Source organism: Poecilia mexicana, unplaced genomic scaffold, assembly GCF_051168715.1.
Source record: "Poecilia mexicana isolate PSO_F unplaced genomic scaffold, ASM5116871v1 scaffold_11, whole genome shotgun sequence".
Lineage (NCBI taxonomy): Eukaryota > Metazoa > Chordata > Actinopteri > Cyprinodontiformes > Poeciliidae > Poecilia > Poecilia mexicana.
In genome coordinates, this window is record NW_028263380.1 from 3,855,203 (window position 1) to 3,881,889 (window position 26,687).

The 26,687-nt window shown below is 37.7% G+C and overlaps 1 protein-coding gene across 2 annotated transcripts in view; it reads left to right on the top strand.

Moving 5' to 3' along the window:
- Positions 1-26,687, top strand: part of trappc9 (trafficking protein particle complex subunit 9) — a 217,169-nt gene that overhangs the window by 62,718 nt on the left and 127,764 nt on the right. For both annotated transcript variants that reach the window (XM_088010081.1, XM_088010082.1), the window contains one exon: positions 10,471-10,589. In XM_088010081.1, coding sequence (XP_087866207.1) covers positions 10,471-10,589 — 119 coding nt within the window. The remainder of the gene's footprint in view (positions 1-10,470; positions 10,590-26,687) is intronic.

Genomic DNA, 26,687 nt, shown 5'->3' on the forward strand with positions numbered 1-26,687 from the left:
GTTTTGCACTTTAAATCATGAATTTCATATACTAAGTTCAACCTCCAGCATGGCTAAAATATATAAAACATAGCTCCTATTTATTATTGACTTTTTACTAACTAAAAGTCACAAGTCTTCAGAATATCAAAGGCTGTACTGGAAATGAACACTAATGGGTCTTATTTCATTCAGATTGCAACATCAAAGGAGTTACATGTTTTAGTTCAGATCTAATATTTTTGATTGAAAATTTGAAATGAGTATTGACTGATATGTGCGTGTATTATTGAGGAATTTGTTTGGATTAAATCAGATAAAATTAGATATCTTATCATTAAAATGTGATTAAATCGGGTAATTCTCGAACTGCGCCGCTCTTTTTCACTTATAGATGCTCGTTATGATGCATAACCATGGTAGCGGCTTTATTTACTTCAGGAAGCAGCTGATTAGCATCTCAATTCACAAAGCTGGAACTATGCCCCCAAATCTCTTTCTCATCACACAGCCAGACAGAGATTTATAAAGCAGTGACAAAAGCAAATGATGTGGATTAGCAGTGCTTGCCAACAACTGACAGAGTCATCCTGGACATGTTACTTTGACAAATTCTCTGCTTTAATTGAGCATAACAGCAACAGTGTCTAAACTCAGACTTTTTCAGATTTCTCCCCGCAATGTCTTTACGTTGGCACCTGAAGGCGCCTCGGCAGGAGGCTCAAAGGTTGTTAAAAAATGGAGAACATAGCAGACACACATTCAGCGTCTCCTCGCATCCTTAAAAAGTCTTAAATATGTCTATCCAGAATAAAGGCCTTAAAATGGCTTAAACTTGTTTAAAAATTTAAGTTTGCCTTAAATATTCTAGTAAAAGGTCTTAAAGTTTGTCACGACAGCGTTATTTAATCTCATATATTCTCAGATTTTTTCATTTTTTCTTGCAAGACTTTTCTGTCACTTTTCTTTATAGAGCAAGGCATTTAAAAGTGCTTTAAATAAATTAGAGTAAATACTAACTAAACATTAAAAAACAGAAGAAAAAAAAAGCAGAAAAAACATAACCTAATAAGACGGAGCCAGCACCCAGCTGCAGACCGCAAAGGAAATGTTTCAACTTTTATTTAAATTTTAAGAAAAAAATAAACAACCTTTAGTCATAAAACAAGCATAATGACTAAAAGTTTTGATGTCGATACATCCTTATAGTAGACATCAACACGTCTCAATAGCCTACGTTACTCATCGTCCAATGTATTAAAATTTATCTTATTCGCTGATGACACAAATATTCTAGCCTCTGGCGACAATTTAGAGCATCTTCTCTCAACAGTCACTTCAGAGATTAGTAAGTTAAAGATATGGTTTGACCATAATAAATTATCCCTAAATTTGGACAAGACGAAAATCATGGTCTTTGGGAACTGTTATAAAAATACTGAAATCCAAGTTCAAATAGAGGACGTAACTCTAGAAAGGGTTTTTGCTAATAAGTTCCTCGGTCTAATAATAGATGACAAAATCAGTTGGAAACCTCATATTAAACATTTACAGAGTAAACTCAGTAGAAGTATATCCATATTGGCTAGAGCTAGACATGTATTGAATGCTGAATCACTTCATATTCTATATAACTCTCTGATTTTACCATATCTATCATATTGCTGTGAAGTGTGGGGAGTTAATTACAAGAGCTCTTTACATCCGGTAACCGTCCTACAGAAACGAGCCATTAGAATCATCCATAATGTCGGTTATTATGAGCATACAAACCCACTCTTCATAAAATCCAGAATTCTCAAATTTGACGAGCTTGTAGAATTTAAAATGGCTCAATTTATGTTCAAAGTATCTAAAAAGTTGTTACCTGAGCACATACAGAGCACGTTTTCTGAAAGAGAAGGGGGGTATAACTTAAGGGGTCACTCAAACTTCAAGATCCGCAATTTTAGAACAACAAGAAAAAGCTTCTGTATTTCAATTAAAGGTGTAAAGTTATGGAACAAGTTACATGAAGATTTAAAACAAAGCAATAGTTTAACACAATTCAAAAGAAAATACAAGGAGGTAATTTTCAATAGATACACATATGGGTGACAGAAAGCAATAAGGTGTGTATTGCAGATAACTTGGTGTAAGGGTTTAGAAAGACAAACCAGCATAAAATGGGAAAATGTATAGGTAAATATTAGTAACTGTTACTTCTGACTGCCACTTTGATTTTGATTTTTTTAATGACAGTAGGACTCTAAAGTTTCAAGTGTTTAGGGGTAGGAGTTTATAAGTTCTCACTTCTTCCTACCCCATTTTGAGCATGATATGTTAACTGAAACAAAAAAATCTGTATTTTCTCTTCTTTCTTATGCACTTCTTGTTACTGTGCACTATTTTATTTTTATATTTGTATCATGTTCGAATAAAATTTCATTTCATTTCATTTCATTGACTGCTTGGAAACCAATGTTTAAAGTTCCCACCATTTTGAACAAATGTGTTGTTTCATCTCCCAAGGAAGTTAAATTGGTTGCTTTCGAAGCTCCAGCTCTAAACAAATAGGGATAGTTTTTACAGCAAAATAATGTTTTTAACACCTGGGGCTGGAGACCTTGATGTTAAAGTTCCACAGCCTCAAATTAAACATTTTGAAAACATTATTTTGAGGGGAAGGAAATCAGCATTTTAAAAACCTATTGTGAACGAAGTGTGTAATTGATTTTATTTATTTTTTTTTTTTATCAGTATAAATATTTATTAGGTGGGGAAATGGTAGCTGGGTCAAACAATAAGTCATGAATAGAAATGTCGAGAACAGAGAACGGCTGCAATAACAACATCTGCAGATGACTGAGAGCATGTGGATGAATATGGAAGACGGTGCATATGAATGAATTCCTCAGCTCAGCTCAGGTGGAAAGGTCTCGTCTCTTCTTCAGCTCTGCCTTTCTGTAGCTGAGCAGCCTGAGGGGAAACCAGAGTTCACATCTTGCGCGCCTCCCTGGGCTGCAGTCCTGGTGGTGTGTGTGTGTGTGTGTGTGTGTGTGTGTGTGTGTGTGTGTGTTCGCAGCAGCTTTGCTCTATGTTTAATAGAACTGTAAGCTCAGATATCTGGATGGCTGTTCTGGCCGGTTCGGCTCTTGCTATCCGCCGTGCTGCATTGGAGGCTGTTGTCTTTTTATTTGCACACTTCTGAATGTCCACATGGTTTTTGTTCTGAAATATAGAGCCTCACGTATATACTCCTAACCTTTAAACATGTTCACATTCTGCCATGTTATACCAACAAACCACAATGCATTTTATTATATATAGACCCCAGAAGTGGGACCCACTGTTCCAGGAGATGAAATTTTACAAGCTTTTCAATATTTTTAACAGTTAAAATTGAAAAGCTTTCCATATTTTGCAGTCAGTTCCCCAGTTCTAATAACTCCAAAGCTTTACAAGAGAACATTAGTGAGGAAACGGATACTTAGGATTTAAGGTTTATATATCAAACTACATTTAGGTGTTTTTAAAATTTCTTTTGAATTACTTTGTTGAAATGTAGGACATAATTTGGGCAAAGTCTAAATGTGTCTACAAAATACTATTAACATATTTACATGATAAACAGAAACAATAGCAAAACATTATTTTTGTGAACTGTTTTCTAAATAAAGTAAAAAAAAGAAATTTACGAGCAAATGAAAGCAAAAATAATTTTACAGGAGTTGAGAAACTAGTTAAAAGTTAATTTGAAGGGGTGTGCATAAGACTGACGTGACACTGTCATAAACATGTCATAGCAACAGTCATGAACATGTAGAAGTCTTTATGAATGTTTACAGCTGTTGTCATGAAGTGTCATTAGGTAAATAATGAGCCTTTTAACACAAAGTTCTATTAAAACTTGCATTAAAAGTCCATTAAAAGTATCAACTTCGCATAAAAATGTCATTATTTACCTAATGACACTCATAGTATGAAGGAATATGAAACTAAAGTATCGCTCTTAACACACTAGTATCAAGGCGATACTGATGCTGACTTGGTATCAGGGTCAAGAGTTTTAAGAAAAAAAAAATCCTTTCTGTTGTGTTGGTCAGTCATTTAAAATCCCATTTAAAAATAACGCCATTTACTGTTGCAACACGATGGAATGTCAACTAGTATGAAAACCTTTGTAGCCCAGCGCATAAGTTGTTTGTTGGTAGTTTTATAGGCGTATGCACGTCTGGTTTACGCTGATGATCCCTGGCTGGTCTGCAGTGCTCTCTGGGTTTCAGAAGGCGTGGAACAGAGAGGCTGGTCCTTCCCAATTTATCCCCAGACACAGTTTATCTCTCGTTCCTCATCCTGCTTGAAGACCCCAACACACCATAACTCATGATCTGATGGGACTGATATCATCACTCAGGACTAATGGGCCTTGACTTCCACCGTGCTTTATTGTGTTAAATGGTGTGAGTGTGGAAGCTAATGACAGCACGAGTGAAGAGGGTGCCGCGCACTGCAGACACGCAAGAAACAAACGGCAAAAAGCCCTCGAGTAGTTCTGGAAAACTAATTAAGAATGTACTTAACATTTAAGGAACATATCGTGAATTAGAGGAACTCTGTCTTTGGAAGACACCTGGTATGTAGTCAGGAGCTGGACTTGTCACACTAAACTGCTCGTCAAGGAAGTTTGCGACTGAAAAGGAAGAAATAAACATCCGGAGCAAAATTGACTCTTGAAAAATACATGCAGAGCTATACTTTCCTCCAGCTACGGCTGTGTGTTTGAGTACACCTTCAGCTGCCTGCAGCAGACTTCACGGCTGATGAGAGCTGCCTTCCATATACGAAATGGAGTGGAAAAAGACCGCAGACAAGTGTGCCAGTGGCCATCCTCACGGGACTGCCAGCTAGCACAACATTTTGAAGAGAGAAAATATCTGCTCTATTTCATTTTTCCGTGTTCTGTCAAATCAGAGTGCCTGAAGGGTCAAAGGAAAGTCACAGAAAGAGGGGGAAAAATTGACCCTGAAGGCACTACTTGAGCTGTTATCATACAGTAACTCTTGAACTACACGGTTTTTATATCTTTACAACTGTGAATAACAATTCTACTTTTTGACGTTCTTATGTGTTGGAAATATGATGTCAAGGAAGGTCATTAGATTTACTATGTCTATTTCATCAGAGAGATTCACCCATGAGATGGGTCATCTTATTTTCAAGGAGGCCTTATATCAACCGTAGGAGTATAAGGAGCAGAATAAACTCAGTCTGATGATAAGTTTCTACTGGACTGGCCACATTTATTGGTTTTTCTGGTAAGGATATGTCAAAAACCTTAAAATAATTTAATCTTTTTGTAGTACCATAATCTCACACAGACCTTAGTGCCAGTAGTTAGCACCTAAATCTCAATCTACAGTTTAGCATTTCATGGACTCGGGTCGGGGCAGACAGATTAATCTTTGACCATCCCTTTTTGCGCAATCTCTCTAGATCATAAAGAGTCCTGAGTCCTGTCTTGTGCTTCTGTTTTTCATCTTACCCTGCAGGTTTTCTATAAATTGTATGTTGCATTCACACAAACCTTATTTTGTCCACTTAAATGGAACTCTACTTTGTCTAGAGAGTCCAGTTAGTTTGGGGAGTTGTGAACACGCTATCGAACTCTGGCATGGACCAAAAATGCAAACTGTGCTTTGCCTAAAAACCTCTGTCTCAGTTGGGTTGAAGTGAACTTTGGAGTGATTCTAAAGCATATGTGAACGCCAAGCAGACAGTAGATGGCTCCAAAAGCAGAAAACTGACTGAAGCACAGTGCATTCTGGGTAAATATATCCAAAGCAAACATGCAAGTTTAGTGCTATTGGGAAAATTGCTGGTGGTCTTTTGCTAAAGACAAAAGAGAAATCCTACATCTGCTAAAATCTGACAGCCCTCCATGTTGAACATTTTGTGAAGAAGGAAGTTGTGCTCTTATCTTCTTTAGAGGTTTTTATGTCATTTCCTTCAGCATCCTCACAGGCGAGAGAGGGAACAGATTTGACCAAAGGTTTGGTACATTTGACACATTTCAGTGTGAAAGTGAAACACAGCAGCTGAAAATATAACAAATGTTGCAACTTTGATCCCCAATTGAACCAAGTCTACCGGCCAATCAGGTGAAAACATTTTTAGATCTGTAGACTGAAATGCACCAGTAAGATGGAAGACATTTCATTTTGTGTGTGGTGAAGCATTTCTTTATCAATTTGACCATATGTTTTGAGTTACCATCTTGCCCAAGGATCCAGGGACGAACCATTTTTACTTTTCATTATAGATCCTCCACCATACTTATTGGACATGAGGTGCTTTTCCATATATATATATCCTTTGATGCCCTAATTTTGATGTAACCTAATAAAATTTTGTGTACATGCGGGCGTATTTGTAAATTGACTTTAATATGCAGATAATTGTGAGCCAAATGCAACCTGTATCATCCAACACATCAATCCTTCGGATAGGGCAGAAAACAGCAAAAAATTATTCTTGGTAATTCACTGCAATTCGGAGCTGTGCTAAAAATCTTACCATTATTTCTAATGAGAAACTCTCAATCTTCGCTGTTATGTTGAAGAGCTGGCAGCAAGGCGGCCTGTGATAGAAATGCTGAGTTCACCCAAATCTCCCTGAGGCCATCAGACACACAACGAGACAGATACTGATTGGGAGGTGGGTGTAAAGGAGGGAGGTTTGGGGGTAGGGGGTGATTGCAAGGCAGTGCCATAGTTAATCACAGCTCCCATTACTCAGAGCCCCTGTGCCACAGGACATGCAGAGTCATGTGTACCTCCTGAAACACGCCGCCACTCATAAAGGATTCAGATCATAAACTGCATATTTTTTATCACTCTTATTCCCTTTCTCTGTTTAATCTGCTAGATTATTGTCACAGGTATTGTAAGCACTTTTAGCAAGCACTACATAAAAATGCCCCCCTCCAAATGTCTTTGTAAATTCATCTGTACATCTGTCAATACTCTAAAAATTAATCACTGGAAGTATTTGTAGGAGCTGTAGAAAGTCCCAGTTTTGACTTGTAAGTGGATGAAAAACAAAACAAAACTGTGGGGTCATTGAGGTTTACATTATGACTTTATTGTAATCAGCAAATTGTATATTTTACATGTATAAATACATGTCAATATTAATATAGTTCATAGAAGTAAGTTATAGTAGTCTGAACACTTCGCCTTATTAGACCAACACATCCAAATTGAATATAGCATAATTTATTTAGCCATAAGCAGCAATTTAAGATAGATTAGAAATATTAATATGGATATATTCATATGCATCCATGCCACTGGGCCTGATTCATCAGCTGGCTACCAGTTCAAGAGAGGGTAAACAGTCCATGCTCGACCTCCAGACAGAACTCATCAAAGTATATATCTGTTTTGTTAAAGGCAAATCTAATCTCAGCCATCAAGCTAAACATTTAGCTGGCTATTTCAGACTAGCTAATTGTTTAACCATTAGTCCAATGGGAGGCCAGGAGGTGAAGGGCTTCTAGAGTTATTAAGCTTCACATTGAGTTATCATTTGTTTCGTACAGTGACCCATTGGGATTCCTCAAGCAAAGTTCTAAAAGACAGAAAAGTGAAAACAGAGATGAAGTGTAACAACAGTGAGTTTTATCTCAGACTCGAGAGGCTTTTAAAGGGGGAGAATAGCTGCAGGTGGAATACTAGTTACTCTGTTAGCATTCTGTGCCAAACAGGATCTTTAACCTCCTTCTGTGTTTCAAGGGCATTAAGGTGAGACTACTGTCAGGTGTTCTCAAGCAGTAGACCACTGTGCTTCCTTCAGCTGCCATTAGCAATTAAAAGCTAGATATTTTTTCACTGGATAGAATTAGTTCAGAGTTGAGTTTAAACTTTTAGATGCCAAAACTCCCATTTAATCTCATTTTTTGCTCATAAAGAAGTGTGACCAGTGTGACCTATACAGTGCACTGCAAAGAAATTCACATCCCATGAACCTTTCCACATTTTGTCAAGTTACAACTGGAACTTTTGGTGCAGTTGAAATTTTTTTGATAAAAGTAGCACATAATTGTGAAGGCCTGACTAAACATTGATTGAGAAAATGGAAAACGATAACAAAAAATCAGACTCCTGAACTTTTTATTTTTTTTATTATTTTATTTTATTTTTTTTTTGGACAGATAAGTCTAAAGTTGAATAATTTGAGCAACAGAAGAGGATATGTTTGGCATTCCAGGAAAGGAACCACATGCGTGAATTCTGCCGTGTGTAAAAGGGTTCTTGAGGAAAATCTACAACTTCAGACCAATGTCAGAGGCTGGTGGATGGTTATAAGAAGTGTCTCACAGAAGTTACTTCAACAAAAGGGGATCTGATTAGTTATTAGGTGGTAGGGCATTCTATGGTGTTAAGCTGAACAGTGTGTCCCCGCACCCTTGAAACGCCCTAACATTCTTAAATTCATGTATCTTAAATGAAGGCCTTAAATTCATTTAGAAAAGATGTTGACCTTAAATTTGTTTGTCACAAATCTTATTTTTCTTTTAACTATTTAATCTCATATTTTCTATGTAGTTCTTTGTTTTTCCATGTTTGACATTTTTGTCAGCCAAAGGTTTGAGTGATACACAGATATCTTCATCTGTGGCTTCAGGGAGTTGAGGTTACTAAAATACAATTGCTAGCTATCTAGCTTTTTCTATTATGAGTTGAGTGCAAATTTATTGAGGTTGGCTGGCCGACTTTGCTGCTGGGTGACTCACTTCTGTTGCCAACTGTGTGTACTGTTTATATGTTTTAATCTTCATCTCACACATTCTTGTTTTCGTAACATTTTTGTTTTTAAAAAATATATTTAATTGCAAAAATACTCATAGCAGTATACTTCCAAGTGAAGATGGCTTGCTCTTGGCTCTGAATGAGTTTGCTAAATGTGAGTAAGTGGTCAACGATCTGGAGCCAGAGTCTTTTTTTAAATCAAAAACCATTATGATGATCATTTTGTGTTTCACCAATGTTACAGCACTGACTTCACTTGTTAAACTCAGTCGGTTCTACAAGTAAAGTTTTCCCTCAGCCTTTTCAGAGTTTTCTGCCTTTGAGTTTATCTGAACGGAGCTGAAGTTGCGTGAGCTGCTGCAAAGTCTGGTAATGTCTGCTATCCGGCGGGAGGGAAATTGCGCTGACGTCAGAGAGCGATATGATTCCTTTGACGTCAGAGCTTAGGCTGTGGGCTTCACATTTTCGGTATTGTTTGAGTGGGTTGAAAGCTGCAGCCCCCGCAGTGGTGCCGAACACAGCTGCTGATTGTGCAGCTGCTCCTTTGCCTGCACTGCTTCTCTCAAGGTCGGGAATGAAAATGTAGCCATGTGTTCTTTGTGCACGGCACCTGTCATACCCCTGTGATCTAATTTTTTTATTTTTATTTTTATTTTTTTGAAAAAGGGAACTTTTAATTGCTTTACCAAAGCTAGAGTGAAAATAGGTTTGACATCATTCATAGGGCCTAGTTGGCTTTAGAATAATAGAAGCCAATGTCATTTCTCCAAAGTTTACATATTGATTTCAGTTGATTCTCTGACACATGGATGTCAAACTCATTTTCATTTTTGGGCCACATCTAGATTGTGAATGTCCTCTAAAGACTGGTTGTGGCAGATTGTATTTAAAAAAAATTAAGCTGAAATATGTACTGTAACTTTTACAAAAATGTTTTTTGCGCATATCTTTTAATTTGTCATGGCTCTACCAGCTGCTCAATTTAATGGTCTGTCTTATGCAGTTTTTTTTTTAATAAAAGTTACCTTCTGCAGCTTTAATGGACTGTTAATAAATAGATAACTTCTTAAAAATAAATAATTTGGAACATCTTTCATATTAATGCAATATGGCATTGTATAAATAAAAACTGATCAATAAAATAATAGTTAAGCACATAAACATTATCTTGAGATTCTGCATTAAAGGGTCACATTAAAAGCTATGGAGGCCTTGAGTTTGAAACATTATGCTCTAACACCTCCATGTTTCTTATTGTGCTATTTTTGTTTTACATCAAGATTATATCAAATAAATCTAAGATAGTACATAATCTGTTGTAAAAGTTGCACATATATTTTTTTAGGAGATTAATACTAATAGTTTGATAATAGTGCCTGAGAAGCAGGTAGACATGTACAACTTCCTGCTGGATCCAAAGCAAACACTGTGGGATGGATTTCTTATGCAGTATGGAGTTAATCGTTGTAAGGGGGGGAAAAAAACACTTTTGAGAGAAAAGATGGATAGCCGAAAGTGACTACATTCAATAAATAATGAAAGTGATTCATCATGAAAAGCTCCTATAAAAGCATCATAGACAGCTGATATACTTGTGGGAATACCTGCGGGGTGCTGAATAATGATAATCCTTATTTTTATGCTGTTTTATTTTTTGTTTTTTTTGTCTCTTCTTCTGTGGTTTTTGCTGTATGTTCAGATGGGATCAGCGTGACGGGTTTGCCGATCACCAGTCCCCTCCGACAGGTCCTGAAGCCCAGGGCCGAGACCAAGGCGGTGAGCAGTGAGTCCGGCAAGGCCGAGTACAGCCACGTCAAGGTAGGTGGAAACAACACTGCATGCACACCGTGGTGATGGCTTCTATTTCCATGTTCCATCAATCAGAGCTCTGTGAACAGGACGTCTTCACAGCCTTAAAAAGTCTAAAATTCTCATATCTAAAATTAAGGCCTTAAAATGTCTTAAATTCATTTTAAAAGTAATTCGACTGCTAAAATTTTTGCTTACTATTGGTCTTAAATTTCTGTTTAAGCCAGTCTGTTTAATTTTGTATATTTTCTGTATTTTGTTTTTTCTCGCTTGAATTTTTAGTCAGGTGGAAGTTTAAGTCACACACAGACATCTTCATTGCATTTTGACTCGAGATGGCTGAGGCAACCGCTATCTTTCTAAGTTTCCAATATGCCCTTCCTAGCTAGCTAGCTTTTTGCGTCTATCATGGGTAAGTGCTAATTTACCACCAGCTGGCTGGGTGGAACTTGTATGTTAGATTCAGATCTTAAATTCAACTCATAAAGGCCTTTAAATGGTCTTAAATTTGAATTGGTGAAACTTGCAGAAACTCTTTGCGAAAGCATGAAGGCAAGATGGAACTGTTTCACTACATGGAGCAGATCTCAAGGGTTGGAAGATGCTTCATCCAAACACCCAAACGCCAAACCACCTGCAGTGATGAAGCCGGCATTGTTTTACCTTTCAAAGCCGGAGGGATCTTTTTATTTCCACCGTGAATCATCATGAGAGAAAACAGAAGTAAGATTTTCTGTTAAGATGTGCTGTCAAACAGCGTCTTACTTTTCTGGACAGTTTGACAGAATGATGACTAATAGATGAGAAAAAGACTGTAGGATGTTGCTCGTTCAAGGTCAAAAAACAAAAAACAACTTGGATAACTTCAACTAAGAGCAGATTTATAACTTTTGAAATCTTAAATATTTTTCCAAAAGTCATTTTAATTGAGAATATTTCATGCAAATAAACATAATTTAAGAGAAATGCCATTTCTAGTCTTTGAGACTTCTTTGTGCCATTTTTGAAAGCTATATGTCCTTATCTAATATAGATATGAGGTAAGCGTAATTACAGGTAAATCATATTTTAAAAAATCATTTAATACAGTTATTAAATTTAAGTGGTAAAACCCAAATTATGTAGCTCAATTACATACAGACAGATATATTTCAGGTGTTCATATCTGTTTATTTTTGATCAATATGGCTCAAAGCTAATAGATAGAACTATATGGTATTTGCAAAAATTCTAACATAATGTAAGGCCAATTAGGAAGAACTTTTCAGACAGAAATGCTGTATTGCCATTTTCACCATGATGGTGAAGATTGTGGACTTGGTAGAATGATGCTGAACAGCTGGATGGATGAAAAGCAGCCCAACATGCAACACGCCCAACATTACTCCGGTCGCCGTCACCAGAGTTTGCAGAACCCCTTTGCTACAATACTTTTTATTTTTTACACTATTCAAACTGAAACTCACATAGTTCTTAATTTTTCATCTTCTTCGGAAAACGTGTTTTGTCAAGTGATTGCAACTCGTCAACGTGACACATAAGTCATTGCAGAGCAAAGAATCAACAATCCTAAAAGTTGGCTATTTGGTGCAACCTTTATTCTGAGGCCAGTTTGACTCCATGCTGATGAGTCATTTTCACCCAACATTTAACTTCCTTCCTGTCTTTACATTTTGCTTAAATATTTCCTCATAATGTTCTTCTCTCTTGATGTCATCTATTTTATGAAGTACAATAGTTTCCCCCCTTCAGCAAAACGGAGCCTGAACATGATTCTGCCACCCCATACTTTTAAAGTCGGGATGATTTCCTTTTACTTCCCCATCATGTCAAACCATGGAATGTCTCAGGTAACGTATCAGAAGTGTCCAAAGCCAGGACATTGTCATCTCAGCTTTCCTTCTTTTTTTTTTTTTAAAGAGATGGTAACCATTTTCTATATAAACGTCTGATTTTAAAGCCATTAATAAATAAATACTTATTAGCAAAAATAAGTATTTTTTGTCATTCTAACTGACCTAAAACAAAAGAAGTGTGGTCTGATTTAACTTGGTGTGACTTTTTATTTGGTGTATGTAAACTTCTGGCTTCAAATGTATAAATACAGAAGATGCCCAAAAAGATTTGTTCATTAATGAAGCTTGATGTAAGTAGAAAACAACTCATTATGTTGTGATATTAAGTTCACAAACAGTTTGGCAGTGTTCATAGCACCAGTTTCATGAGAAACAAACTCAGAGAAATGCAAATGAATGCATCTCACTTCGTATTAAACACAACAAAGCCACATTTAATTACTCAGGTTAAGACCATCAATCCAGTTTAGTGGACCGCTCCAGTTGTTGTTTCTCAGAAATTCAATACAGCTTTTGTAAACGGTGCCAATTCATAACTAAACTCATCTGCAGGCTGCTTCCAGAGAAAATGTCCAAGTCACTTTTAATGAAGGTAAAACAGAAAGAGACATTTTTTCTTGGCTAGACTTTCCCATTTTTTCCCTTCATTTTTTGGCCATGCTAATTCACATTGACTTTTAATCTCTTCCCCGTTTTGATGACACAGACTCACAAGCAATTATTTAATATCCTCAGATTAATAATTTTTCATCTCCAAACTTCTCCAAACACTATTTGAAACTATTACATTCATTTTCCTTTCCCACCTTCATTTGAGCAAACTTTTTCATATTTATGCACAGATTTTTTGGGAAATAAAATGGCTTCTCTGCCGGACAGTTAAATCAATTTTTGTTTCACTGTAGCAAAAATAAAATGGATTTTTTTAAGCAAAGTAAAAGCAACTTGAATGTAGTTTTTGACTGTAAAACAGAAAATAGATTTAGACATTTGCTGTTGATATTCAATTCAGTTGAAAAAAAACCCCCAAAGGGAAATCAGAAACCTAAATGATTTTGACTATTGATTATTTAATGATTGATTGTAAACTAGAACATTAAGGCCCTGGTGTTTCAAATGTTTTCACTATTGTTTGGAAAAGAAAATTCAATTATAAAAGTAAAATGCAACACATGTTATGTACTGTAAATGTAAAATGACATTCCAAGTTGTAAGTGTGTGTCCTGGTCTTTTTCTTAAGATGGACTTAATTCTGCTCTGGGGTTAATTGTAGTTTGACATCAGTCTGCTTGGAAAAAGAAAGTTTACGCAGATCGTCTCTATGCAATGTAGTTTATAATGCAGTAAATTCACTTCTCCCCTGTGGCTGTATTACATAACGTGCTTGGCATCCACCACCTATGCTGTGAAAAACGTAGCCTTTGTTAGAGGCGAGCCAGGCATTTTAATGAGTTCTAAAGCTTACTAGAGGCAGCGTTTGACTGGCAGCGGGGCTTTTCAGAGCAAAGTGCAGCGCTGCAGCCTCGGCTAGAATCAAGCTAATTCTGTAAAGACTCTAAAATCTACCCGAAAGCTGCTTGTAAGAACATGAGCATCTTCTCTTTTAATGTTGTTTTCTGTTGTGGAAGGAGTTTTCATCTCGTTGTGTCCTGTTTACTGCAGTAAATACTCTGGGTTTCACTTCAGCCTTCTGGACTAGTGTTGGCATTTACTGGACAGAAAGCCACAACACTTACACATGATGTGAAGAAATGTCTTCAATATATATAGTATTCATAGTATACTCTCTGGCATATTTTTGTAGATATCTTGTTCTAATTTTTTAATCTTGTAGATTCTAACTTTGATTAAAAAAGAGCTCCATTTTCATTCTAGAGGTAGAATGAAAATGGAGGTTTTAACTTAGTTTCCGGTTGCTACCTCACTTGCAGACACTGCTGTTATATGGAGTCTAAACACCAGGGATCAGATTGTTTTTCCCCCCCACTTAAACCCCTCCTTTTCTCCACAAATAAAAAATCCCAACTTGATTTATTCTATGACCAATTTCCCATATTTATCAAATGCAATTATGTGTTTATTGCTGGCCTTTCCTTGTAAAGCACAGTTGGAGACTATCAGTATGTATAATCAACAGTGTTGTGTTCAAGACCACCTAACCCGAGACCAAGACAAGACCAAGACCAGAGTGTATCGAGACCGAGACAAGACCAAGACTTTTGGGGTCCGAGACCAAGTCAAGACCAAGACCGAGGGAAGTCGAGACCGAGTCAAGACCAAGACCAGCGGCCCGTGCTACATGACACAATAAAATGTAAAATATGATCGAAATTGCTTCTCAAAATAATCTGAAAGATCCATATTACCATAAAACACCTAGATATTAAATACTTAATACATTTTACCAATATTAAATATTCCATGTATGTGCTAAAAATTGTGATGTCTCGTGCCATCCCTAAAAACATAACGCCCTGGGTATTTGCCCATATTGCTCATATAAGAAACCACCACTGTCTGCACCATTAAACATAGCAATTGAGGCAATGCCCTGACGGTAAATAACGCTCAACTATGAACACTGACCAAGGAGCAACAAGCAAGAAGTAACCAAACAGAAGGCGCTCATTGTGACTGTTTTCACTCTCTATCCCAGTACATGAAGCCAGGTAGTCTGACACCATGGCAGACATTAAAGCTGCCACTTTGAACAAAAACAATCAAAGAGCAATGTGCGTGCTGTGTGCTCTTTCGTTCTTGTGTTTTAGTTATTTGTTAATTTAAATATTAACGTACATAATAAAATAAAATAATGATGCAGTGTACACAGAGCATTACAAGAACAAAGAAGGGGTGTTCTGTCAGGTCAGCATACGTTGTCAGATAGTCGTACGCTTACCTCAGATATGCATATGCTGTCATTACCATATGATTTTATTTAATCAGCAACATAGAATCATGACGTAGATCATTATTAACAGTTATTAACAGTTGTATGGCATCCAGCTGCAGCCAGACCTGCTTTAAACACACTTTGAAACCACGACAACGCATGTATATCCATCTAGTTATCACATTATGTCACATTATAAACAATTTAATTACTTATTTTCGTCATAACTTGTTGCGTATACTGATAACTCCACTGACGGTCGGACTTAATGCGCATGCGCTGGCATGGTACTCACTGCATGTATGCTATTCTGACAGCGTATGGCTATGTGATAGAACACCGGCTACATCTGTCAGACACGTCATTACCATAAGATTTCATTTAATCAACAACATAGAATCATGACGTAGATCGTCATAAACTTTGTTATTAACAGTTGTATGGCATCCTGACTTAGCGGTTAAGTGAGTTTTACACGGGCGTGTGTTGTAGCTGACTCCAGCTGCAGCCAGACCTGCTTTAAATACACTTTGAAACCATGACAACAAATGTATATCTATATAGTTATCATTGAAAACAATTTAATGACTTATGTTCATCATAACTTGCTGCGTATGGTGAACTGACAACTCCTCTGACGGTCGGATTTCTTAATGCTTAATGCATGTACGCTATCATGACAGCGTATGGCTATCTGATAGAACGGCTCTCAGTGAGTGACACTCCAGTCCTATCTAATAAGTAAAGAGTCATGGAGAAGAACTGACTGTTTCTGAATGTCCCCTCACTATATTGCAGACTTTTGGACATAGCGTTGTCCCATAGATGCGACAAGTCAGTCAACACCTCCGCACAATAATTCAACGCAGTGAGTGATAACATGTTTCATCACAATGCTTATGTGTCTCTGTACAGCTAGCTTTGATAACATCACGTTAACGGAGCTTACCTTCTTTGAGCTACTTTTCTAAGTGACGAAAAAAGTTAGACGTTGTCCCCACCGTCTGTGAAAGCGAAGCGCTGCTGAGTTAGATGTGGCCATCGGATTTCTTACTATTTATTACTGACGATTAGACAAACATTTTCTGCCGTTGAGAGGAAACCACTGCGCGTGTCCTGGACCGCCGCGTGCGAGTGAAAGGTGGGGAGGTGAGGTGGGGGGGAGTAACAGAAACACGTAGTTGCTTGGATTTTAATCGGTGCGTTTTGCATCCACTGAAAACAAAGATGTTAACAAATAAAGTGGACAGAATGCTGTACGTTTAGTGATATTTTCACAGTTGCAGTCTTGACTGGTCTTGAAATAAAATGCCGAGTCCTCAGAGCCCGAGACCGAGACAAGACCGAGACCAAATGCGGTCGAGTCCGAGACGAGACCGAGACCATCAAAAAATGGTCTTAAGACCGGTCTTAAGACCAAGACCAACTTCGAGTACCACAACACTGATAATCAATCAAGAGTGATCTGCAATCGGCACAGGAGGAGGCAACATGTTTATGTCCCTGACCTTTCATCGCTCAACCCGAGTGCCTGTTCCTCAGTTCTCCCACAAGCACAGCGTACCAGTGGGCTTGAGAAATGCAGATGCTGTCAGAACGGGATGGATTTGCCTCAGGTGAAAGGAGTCTGGCTGTTCCGATTTGTTAGGTTTTCCAGTTATATTCTCCATTTTTCAGTTGCTCACGTCTTAGGAGACATCCAAAGACTCCTTTAACAGCTTTTTTTTTTTTTTTTACTTCTTCACCATAGCTGTATGTCACTTTCCATTTCCCTGACCTCAGTAGGAGAACATTTGGGCCCCAGGGTCTTTGGCGGTTATACTGGGGCTCCAGTAGCTTTATTACAGTCACTGTCTTAATCTTGAATACCTCTCATTGTGGTATCATAGCAGAGTTTCCTTTGACCACACAGCTATGCAAAATGGAATTCCAAAAATAAATAAATAAATAAATAAATAAATGCCAATTTTGAAAAAAAACTCATGGTTTTCAAGAAAAAGTTTTTTGCTACGATGAGGTGGTTTTTCAGCTGTTTTGAAGTTAGCATATTTTGCTAAACTACAATGGAAACACTTTTTATCACACGAGTCACATGATGAATAGCTGGATGTTGGTACTGGCGGAAAAGTCGAGGTCGACGACAGGAAGAGATAGGAGGATGATGGAGCGGCATGCTTTTTTAAATCAAATTATTAAACTTATTCATGTATTAATTTAATTACTTTGTGAGATTGCGTTTTTTCTACATTAGTTGAATATCGACAAAGCTTTGCTCACATTTGTGACGGAAATGCAGCCAGTGGGTGTTGTGGGTATTTGCAACCTCTAAATCCATCATCCTAGGATTTGTGTGAGTGAGAGTAAAGGTAACCATAATCCCACCTTTGTAGTTTCCCTCCTCTCACCGTAAAGACGGTCAGTTTTCAGTCTGACTCATTCACTTATCCCACTGTGGACTGAGTATCTTCACCAGACACTGACTTTTGTTTGGGCGAGTTTCAGCGGAACCCATTATATGGAACAGGCAGGTTTATTAAAACACTCGCAGTGATTATCTTTAAAACACCAAGTGTCCCCAGTGCTGTAAAGCTGCTTCTAGTTCAGTTTTACCTTCCCCTTTTATAAGCCCTCGGTTTTACACGGTGGAGATCGCTGTCAGAATGTGGAAGTACATGTTCCTCTGAGGTAAACAGAGTGAGAGAGACGAGGCTTTTACTGGCCGTTCCCCTGGTACCAGCTCTTACAATGGACCATTCTCTGCCTGACCAGCAAAACCCCACATAAAATACTCTCCACAGCTCCTGAACTCATTTTATCAGCCACAACTCTTATGTTTTTTATTTGGATGTAATGCGACAGCAGAACACAACAGGGTTTGTGAAGTGGGATGCAAGTACTTCTTCTGTTTAACAGATTTCTTTTTTCCGGAGGATTTATTTGTATTAAACTGAGCCAGTCATCGGTTAAAATGTAACCTATATGTTTGATCTAGACACCTGTTTACGTGACACCAGTTTCCACCAATTTCTACCAATTTCCACCACTTTTTCAAACAAGATCTCAGAGTGAAACTTTTCATTAACACCCCCCACAGGTGTGGAAGCACACATCAGCAGAATGCACAGATGACAAAACCAGTCACGCGTAGTATAGTGCTTTGTTGTGCAACTTCATCTGTTCAGTTCAACACAATTTCTGATGAGGAATGTATGTTTTACATCAGAACATTGTTCATTTGGAAACAGACAGGAGGTGGAAGCTCAGGGTAAAAAGCACATGCACATTAGATGACATGTTAAAATCACAGCCCCCTACAGTGGCCTGGCATGACCACATCAACTGTCCTTGGGTGTCTCGGCGGTTCCGTCTAAACGGTAAAACTTTTCTTCGATTAACATCTGAAAATACGGCCAGATTCCAGGCAACAGACTCATATAAACATATCCTGAGTCAGCCAGGTTGTTTACTTCTTTTCATATGGGGAAAAAAGTATTTTTTTAATTGAAATGAATGGGTCATATGGAGTGTGAACAAATTTGTTCTGAATTGTTTTATATTTTAACAATCCCAAAACATTCAAGTAAAAAAAAAAAAAAAAAAAAGAGAAACTGAACAAAAGATGTTTTGAAATTTTTTTTTATTGTAATTAAAAGAAGAAGAAAAAAATCCGGTTTCTGATGTGGAATAAATGACCAAAGCCACACATTTATTCCCACTTAGAATTAAGAGAAAAGCAGCATTTTGCAGAGTGTGTTTGGAACTCAGACATTTAATTTATGCCAATGTCTTGGCTGCTGAAGCAAGGTCACCCTGGGGTCAAACCACGGCATGCTGGAAGAAGTCTCCAAGCCTATGAGGGTTTTCACAGTTAAAACTGACATGTTTGTTTACACAGTATGTCTTGTTTAATGACTTAAAAAGTGTTACTTTTTTTGCCTATAATCAAATTGTGTTCTTTTAATAAGATAATAAAATAGATTAGACTTCAATGTATGCACATTTGAAGACTGAATATCTTTATTCATGACTTCAAAAAAGAAAAAAAGTGAGATAAAAACAGTGAAATCTCACTTTAGAAAAAAATCCCCAATTAGCAAATTTGGAACAATAAATCCTCCCACTGTGTGCAGAAAGGGAGGACTGTGTGTTACACCAATAGAAGCTGCTCACACATAGAGCACATGCAGGCAGAGTGTTGAGAGAGTGTTGTTGGAGGGGAGGGGAGGGAGGGAGGAGGGCAGAGCTTCTTGAGGCCTAATCAAATCCAGTGGAGACAGAGGCAGAGTCAGCTGCCTTCCTTGCTGCTATTTTTAGCCTCAGTCCTGCCGGTGGCACTTCAGCTCTCTTCACACATGCACATCCAGACTCATGGTGCAGATATTTATAACTGCCACAGCTGTGGGCACAGAGTGTGAAACTCCAGCCAAACAGCCCCACAATTTTCTTATTCTTGGCTCAGGGCTGAAGCTGTTTATTCTTTTCTCTCTGCTTTGTCTCTTTTTTTTTTTGTTTCACCTCCAACTGTACATTCCACTTTAAGTATTGATTTGATTTGACTTTAACAATTCAGCTGCTGATGCTCTGCCTCAACAACAAGGACAACTTTGAAGTTGAAAAACACTTTTGTTTTTGACTTTTCCTGCCAGTGGTGGTGACATGTTCGCCGCAGGCCGCCAGAAACGCATTCAGTAAGATTGATTGTGTGTTAAAGGCAGAAAAATGTTGCCTTGTTATCAGTGGATTGAGATTATTGCCCAGCTTTAGGTTAATATATGGAATCAGTACAAGTTTTGTTGAACCTAAATGCTTTTCAGATTGGTAGTTAATCACAGTTAAATGAAAATGTACACTTTCTTTAATGTAGAAAACTGAAGCTTTCCTCTGTTAGAGCCACTGCAGACTTTATATGAGGTAGTTAAATACATGGGGCCTTCAAAAATCCACATATTGTATAAAATCTTTATTCACACAGTGAAGTCCATAATCAGAACCTGGCTTATGTTTTGATTAGTATTAAAAGTATTATTAATCAATAATACTTAATAACAGGAGATTATTTCACTGGAGGTTACTGACCTTTATTCGTCATTCAAGCCGATACTAGCCACATATAGTCAATAAATTAGAATATACATCCCAATGAGTCTTGTTTGTTGTTTATTTCCAAAGGGACTATGCACTTTACATAACATGACAGAGTTAGCCGCTAAAGCTAGTTCTCCTCTGCAGTAACTCAGGGTCCAATCAGTGAAAATACAATATATTATGGTGCAATGCAGGCAGGTTAACACACTTCCTTCATGAAAAATGAGAGTAATAAGCAAAAAGTGTTTTTTTAATCTTAAAATAAACATGGTTACAAATTTAAAAAGAATAGTCATTTAAGCCCTTTAGCAGGTATTAAACAAACCTTTCATTAAGCTCTTTTCTGTTTTTGAAAATAATTTTAGGCTGTATCTGTCTGATGTAATATGGTAATTTTAAGTATTATAGAAAATCTTTCTAATTAACAGAAATAAAGGCTTTCAAACATCCATCTGTGTATAATCTATTTCTGTCTGTGTATATATATATATATATATATATATATATATATATATATATATATATATATATATATATATATATATATATATATATATATACTGCTCAAAAAAATAAAGGGAACATTTCACTTTAATTTTGTGTGTGGCTCCAAATCCAGGCCTCCATTGGTTAATAGATTTGATTTCCATTGATGATTTTTGTGTGATTTTGTTGTCGGCACATTCAACTTTGTACAGAACAAAGTATTCAATGAGAATATTTCATTCATTCAGATCTAGGATGTGTTATTTGAGTGTTCTCTTTATTTTTTTTGAGCAGCATATATATATATATATATAGTCTCCAACCTTCCATTCATCAACAAAATTATTGAAAAAGCTGCTTAAACAGTTAAATTGCTTCCTTACGATGACCAAGCACACAGTTTCATATGAAAGGCAATGTTGGAGTGTTTTTTACTCAAAGCAGTCCAAAAGTTGACAAAGATTAAATTACTTTTCTGAATTAATATCTGAATTAAGACCATATTATCAGGGTTTTGATCATGCCTGATAGCTTAGACAGGGCCTGTACAATCAAGGTATAAAATAGCTACACTATTTATCAAATCAAGTGTTTAACAAAACATGTTACCAACATGATGCTGTAATTTTAACTTAACCAGAACATGTAATTCTCAGTCACTACGTCTCATCCAGTATCTGTGCTCTGTAGGCTACAGAGAGTAGATGCTGTGATCATAAAGGGATTGACATAAACAACAACACAATCTCCACATCATTACACAACCACCAACAACCTGACCTAGTGATACAAGCCATGGTATGTCCGTGCTTAATGCTGATTGAGCCAAACGTACTGTCTGAATGTTGCGGCAGAATTCGAAAGATATCAGACAAGCTAATGTTTCTTTATGACCTGATAATGCCCCGTTTTCATTAGCCTGTGTGAATCGTAGCCTCAGGTTCCCGTTCTAAACTGATGGGAATTCTCTTTCACTGCAGTAAGGTCTGATGCGTTTTGTACTCAGACATGGCATTCCTGACTCCTTTATTATAATTAGCGACTATTTTAAGGGTGATGCCTTCTTTTATAGACCATTTTAATCTAAACATTAGCACACCACGTTCAAAGTGTCTTAATTCCCCTTCCTTCCCCGTTCTGGCGCTCTTGTGAACTTTAAGTCGTCTTCACCACATCTAGACGCATTGATTGGCGCCTCATTTTAGTAAGTGGTCCAACATTTGTAATCAATAAAACTGGCAGTTAGTGTAAATTTGTATTGGAGTTCTTTTATTCATGTCTTCATATGCTGTAAACAGCCAGCATTTTGTTGTAGATTATCTCTGTAAATCAAGTGGAAACAGAGTTAAAATCAGTTTGCTGAGTGAGACCTCCCCGACTTCTGGGTGTTTATCACGTTGCCTGTTGGTGCCAAAGCTCACTTTAGTTGTAAACAAGTCAGCTGTGTTTCACTGTTGCTTTCTTCTGTTTTATCAGAAGAAAGCAACAGTGAGGCACGCACACACACACAGAGAGAGAAAGGCTGGAATAAAAGTGATGATTCAGTTCACCTGTGATTAGGCTTGTTGTCCATCCAGCCTTACTGGCTTTGACTGGTCTGTCTTGATCGATAGTTTCAGTCTCCAGAAGCTCAGTTCAACTTTTAGTACAACAAAGGCTTTGCTAATGTTGTTTTAGAAGGTTGTAGGTCTGTGATCTTCTTCCTTTATGACCCCGTGCTGAAGAACCCAACAGTGCATTATGACTTCTCAAGACCTGTAAGACATCTATTAAGACCTTACAGAAACAAATAAAGAGAGGAGGAGTCTGTTTGCTCTGCCAAGGTCACCTCGGTACAGTTCTCCGCAGTGCAATTTGGAAACCTTTTTGAAGGTAGACGGACGGCTGCTTCGGTGAAAGATACGGCCTTATTTAACATAAGTGTCTGCACAGATGCCACGGATGGGACAACAAATGGACAACAAATGGACTTAATGTCTCATCCATCTTGTCTGAGTCGCGCAGCATGCAGGTATCTGTCGGACTCCGTTTGTTGTTTTGGCATCCAGACCGAGTGTCTTTGTCTGGACTTGGCTGAGGAGAGAAAGAGAGAAGACGGAATGTGGGATAATTACGGGAAATAAAAATGCATCACCACCGTCGTGATGTACATCAACATATTTTAAAGTATGACATTTGTTTCTTTCAATCTCTTTAATCAGATTTTTTTAATTTACCTGCTTGTCTTAGACAGTCCTCAGAAAATGTGGGCCGGTGAAGCCATAATGTTACGGCTTCACTGTTTGTCGGATTACAGGTGTTAGTTTATTGTTTTAACATGAGAAATGAAGTGAGGTTTGGAGAGGAGAACGTTCCCTTTGTCCTTACTGATGCTACAGGTTTTATGTGAGAAGCACATTTCTTCATCCTTCATCTATCCCTGATATCCTTGCAGGATCATGAGGGGGATTGTGCCTACCCCTAGTGGTCATTGGGGTGAAAGGTGGGGTATATGCCGGAAAGGTCACCAGTCCATCAGAGGGCAACAACCATGTACACACACATCCACCCACATCAGATCGTTAAAAGTTTAAATTAACCTATCAGTGGATCTCTTTATATTGCGATGTTTAAATAAATTGATAGCTAGCCTCTCCAAAACCTCCAAAATCAGCTGCTGCTTATCTATTTATTTTTATCAGTGCCTGAGCCAAATGACTGAGGGATTGTTTCAGTATTTTATCTTCTCTTCCATTCACTTCATTTGTTACTTGTTTGGGCCAAGCAGCATCTTGTTGAGGAAAATCTGACTCAGCGTTTGAGTGGCATGACAGACAATGGCTTTGAAACATTTTCACGTTACTGAGTTAAACTCTTCTAAGTGTTCTAATCTGATTATCATGAGTTCATCTATTGACACCAGAGGAAAAGTACTGTGTGATAGACTTGCACATTAGAGTAATGGAGCAACAGGATTTGTTTATTTAATTTCATTTTTATCATAAAACTGTCTTTCACCACTATGGTTAATCACAGCACACTACATATTCTTGAGTGGAGTGCTGGACTGTTAGGGCTCCAGGCTGTTGCTTCCAACTTCTTTTCTTCCTACTTCTTTTTCTGTCCTATTTTAAACCCATTGTTTTATAAATCTGCACCTTAATAAAATCTTCCTTCCTATTGCTGCTCTGTTCTTAGGAGGCTATTGTGTTACGCAATGAAGCCTCTTTTTTTTTTTGTTGTTCCGTAAGGTCTTGTCTTGGCTTACTCATTTTCTTTCACATCATTTAGAATATTTTTTTCAATTTCCAACATGGAAATCGATACAACCGGTGCGAGCTCCAAGCCACGACACGACATGAAAATTGAAAAAGTTGTAAAAATGATGATACATGCCCTTTAAAGTTTGAGCAAAGATTCTGCTTTGTATTTTTCTTGCAAACCCGGCCCTTTCTGGAATAGTTTATATTTAGCTTGCACTTATATGCTTTTACCTCGTCTCGGTAAAGCTGCATGTTTCGCCTCACCTGAGAAATGCTTGGATTAGAGGATGTTTTAAGAGATTTGCTTGATTTGCTTTGGGAGCCAGCAGACCTGGAGGCCTGCCTGGCTTGCTCTTAAAGTTCTGGCAGTGAGTCAGCTTGCTGATTTTTATTTTTTATTTTTTGCAAGTTATGTTTTGGATGACAGTCACAACAGGCAGGGAGGAACCTCATCCTGGCAGCAACAACAGCCTGCGTCTTGCTCATACAGTATAATGCACCAAGTGGACGTGTAACCACAGCACAGCTCGCTCCCCACTGACATGTGGAAGAGTCGTCACGGTGCCGGAGCACTGCAGGCTCGTTTCTCTAACTGATGACCAAATGAGCTGGTCCATTAGGAGCAAATACCCACAGGCATCTTAAACGTATTAGTCCTCCTAATTACCATTTAGGTAAAATGCGCAGCTCGGACGCAGCAATCGGCAAAGCAACAGTTGGTGCAAAGGGCAACAGTTGGAAGCCCTTTGTTGCTCCAAGGGCTTCCAGGATTTCTTTTTGAAAAGCTACAAAAAAAAAAAAAATCTGGTGTTTTTTTTTTTTTTTTTTTTTTTCTCCAATGCAATCCTGGGTATTCACTCATAATTCTAAATGCTGCAGCCAGATCGTGTGCTCAGATGTACTGGATGAAGCTCTGAAAGAAAAAGAAAGTGGAACATAAACCACTTTAAATGACTACTTCTTATTTTTGTCCTTTTTGGACCGGTTTCCCTGGGACATCGTTTGGACTGGAAAAGCTTACTGTGGTATTTTTTTCCCCATAAAGAGCAAAACTGTAAAAACTTTGAACATTTTTCTCAATAAGCACATTCTGTTCAAACCTATTACTACACCAGCACCAGCTGTGAAGGTTACACAGCTACTTTATTGTGCTATTCCATATAGTTTTAAGTTTATGAATTGAAATCAAAACTACGGTAGATAAATCTTAACCTGTAATAAGTTTATTTCAGTAGCAAAAGGAATAGTTGTTTTTCACTTACTGCTAAAAGCAATTAAAGTGGCAATATCCTGTAAAATAAACTTTTTTGAGCTTTACATTATGTTATAATGTTATTTCCCCATCAAAAACGTACATGGAGTGTTGCTTTGATTCATTCATGCATGTCTGAGAAATCCTTTAATCTCCTATGGCAACCATTCAGCTGTGCAAAACGCCTGGGTGAACCTCGCTCCGCCTCTGAGGCACAGCTCCTCCTTGAAGCTGGAGTTTCCAACCTTCTGAGCTTCTCCTTCCCCGCAAGACCCCCACTCAGCTCCTTCAGACTATCCAAGAGCATTTAGCAAATACCTGGAGGAACTGTGCATCTCATTATAGGAGCTACTTCTCAGTGCAACGCTGGTAAAAACATTGAAGAGTTAATAGAGGAGCCATGTTGGTGGAATTTCAGAAAGAGCAGGAGTTTCTTAAAGAGACAGAGGTAAAATGTCAAGGTGTTAAATTATGAAATCAAATTTCTTTTAAGTGATATTTGATATATGTAGCATTTTTTATAACAACTGAAGGTTACACAGGTACTTTATTGTGCTATGAAATGGCACTATATGGAAAATACATGATTCTGCCCCTTCAAATTATGTTTCAAGACATTACAGTAATGCAATGAAACTGCTGTATATTTACCACAGGTTATTAAGACACAATGATCTAATTTTAATTAACTTGCTATATTTAATGTTTAACTAGATAATTTACATACTAATCTCACACCTAATTTAGAATCACTTTTTGTACCCGGTGCTAAAAATGAAGTCCAGGAAAATCCCAGATGTTCAGAAAGTTTAGTTTGCAGCAACATTTGCGTTGCTGTATGTAAGCTGGCGGGTGAAGCGACCAGAAAATGAAGCATTTCTTATTGCTCTCTGGACCTGGACCCATGTGTGAAATGTGAGAAACGGGCCGAGCGCCGCGCCACATGGTGCTGCTAACTCAGCTGGTGTGTGCCCCAGCTTGCTTCAGAGCGCAGCGCACCGTCACAGCTAGGTGGTGTTGGAGGTAGGATGCGTGTGTAAGCGTGTGTCAAAATGTAAAAAAAAAAATACTAATTTACTCGCCTGCTCATGCATTGCAATTCAATTTCTTTTTTTGTTTTTTGTTTTTTTGGAGTGTGTGGCTTTTGCCTGGGCTTGTTCTGTTTGTTCAGGTAATTTCACTTCTCCGTGCCTGCCTGACTTTTGAGTATATATATATATTATAATAAAATATAATAAAAAAAGGGAGGCAAGTAGGGAAGTAGGGTTTATGCAGGGTTCACGACGGATCCGA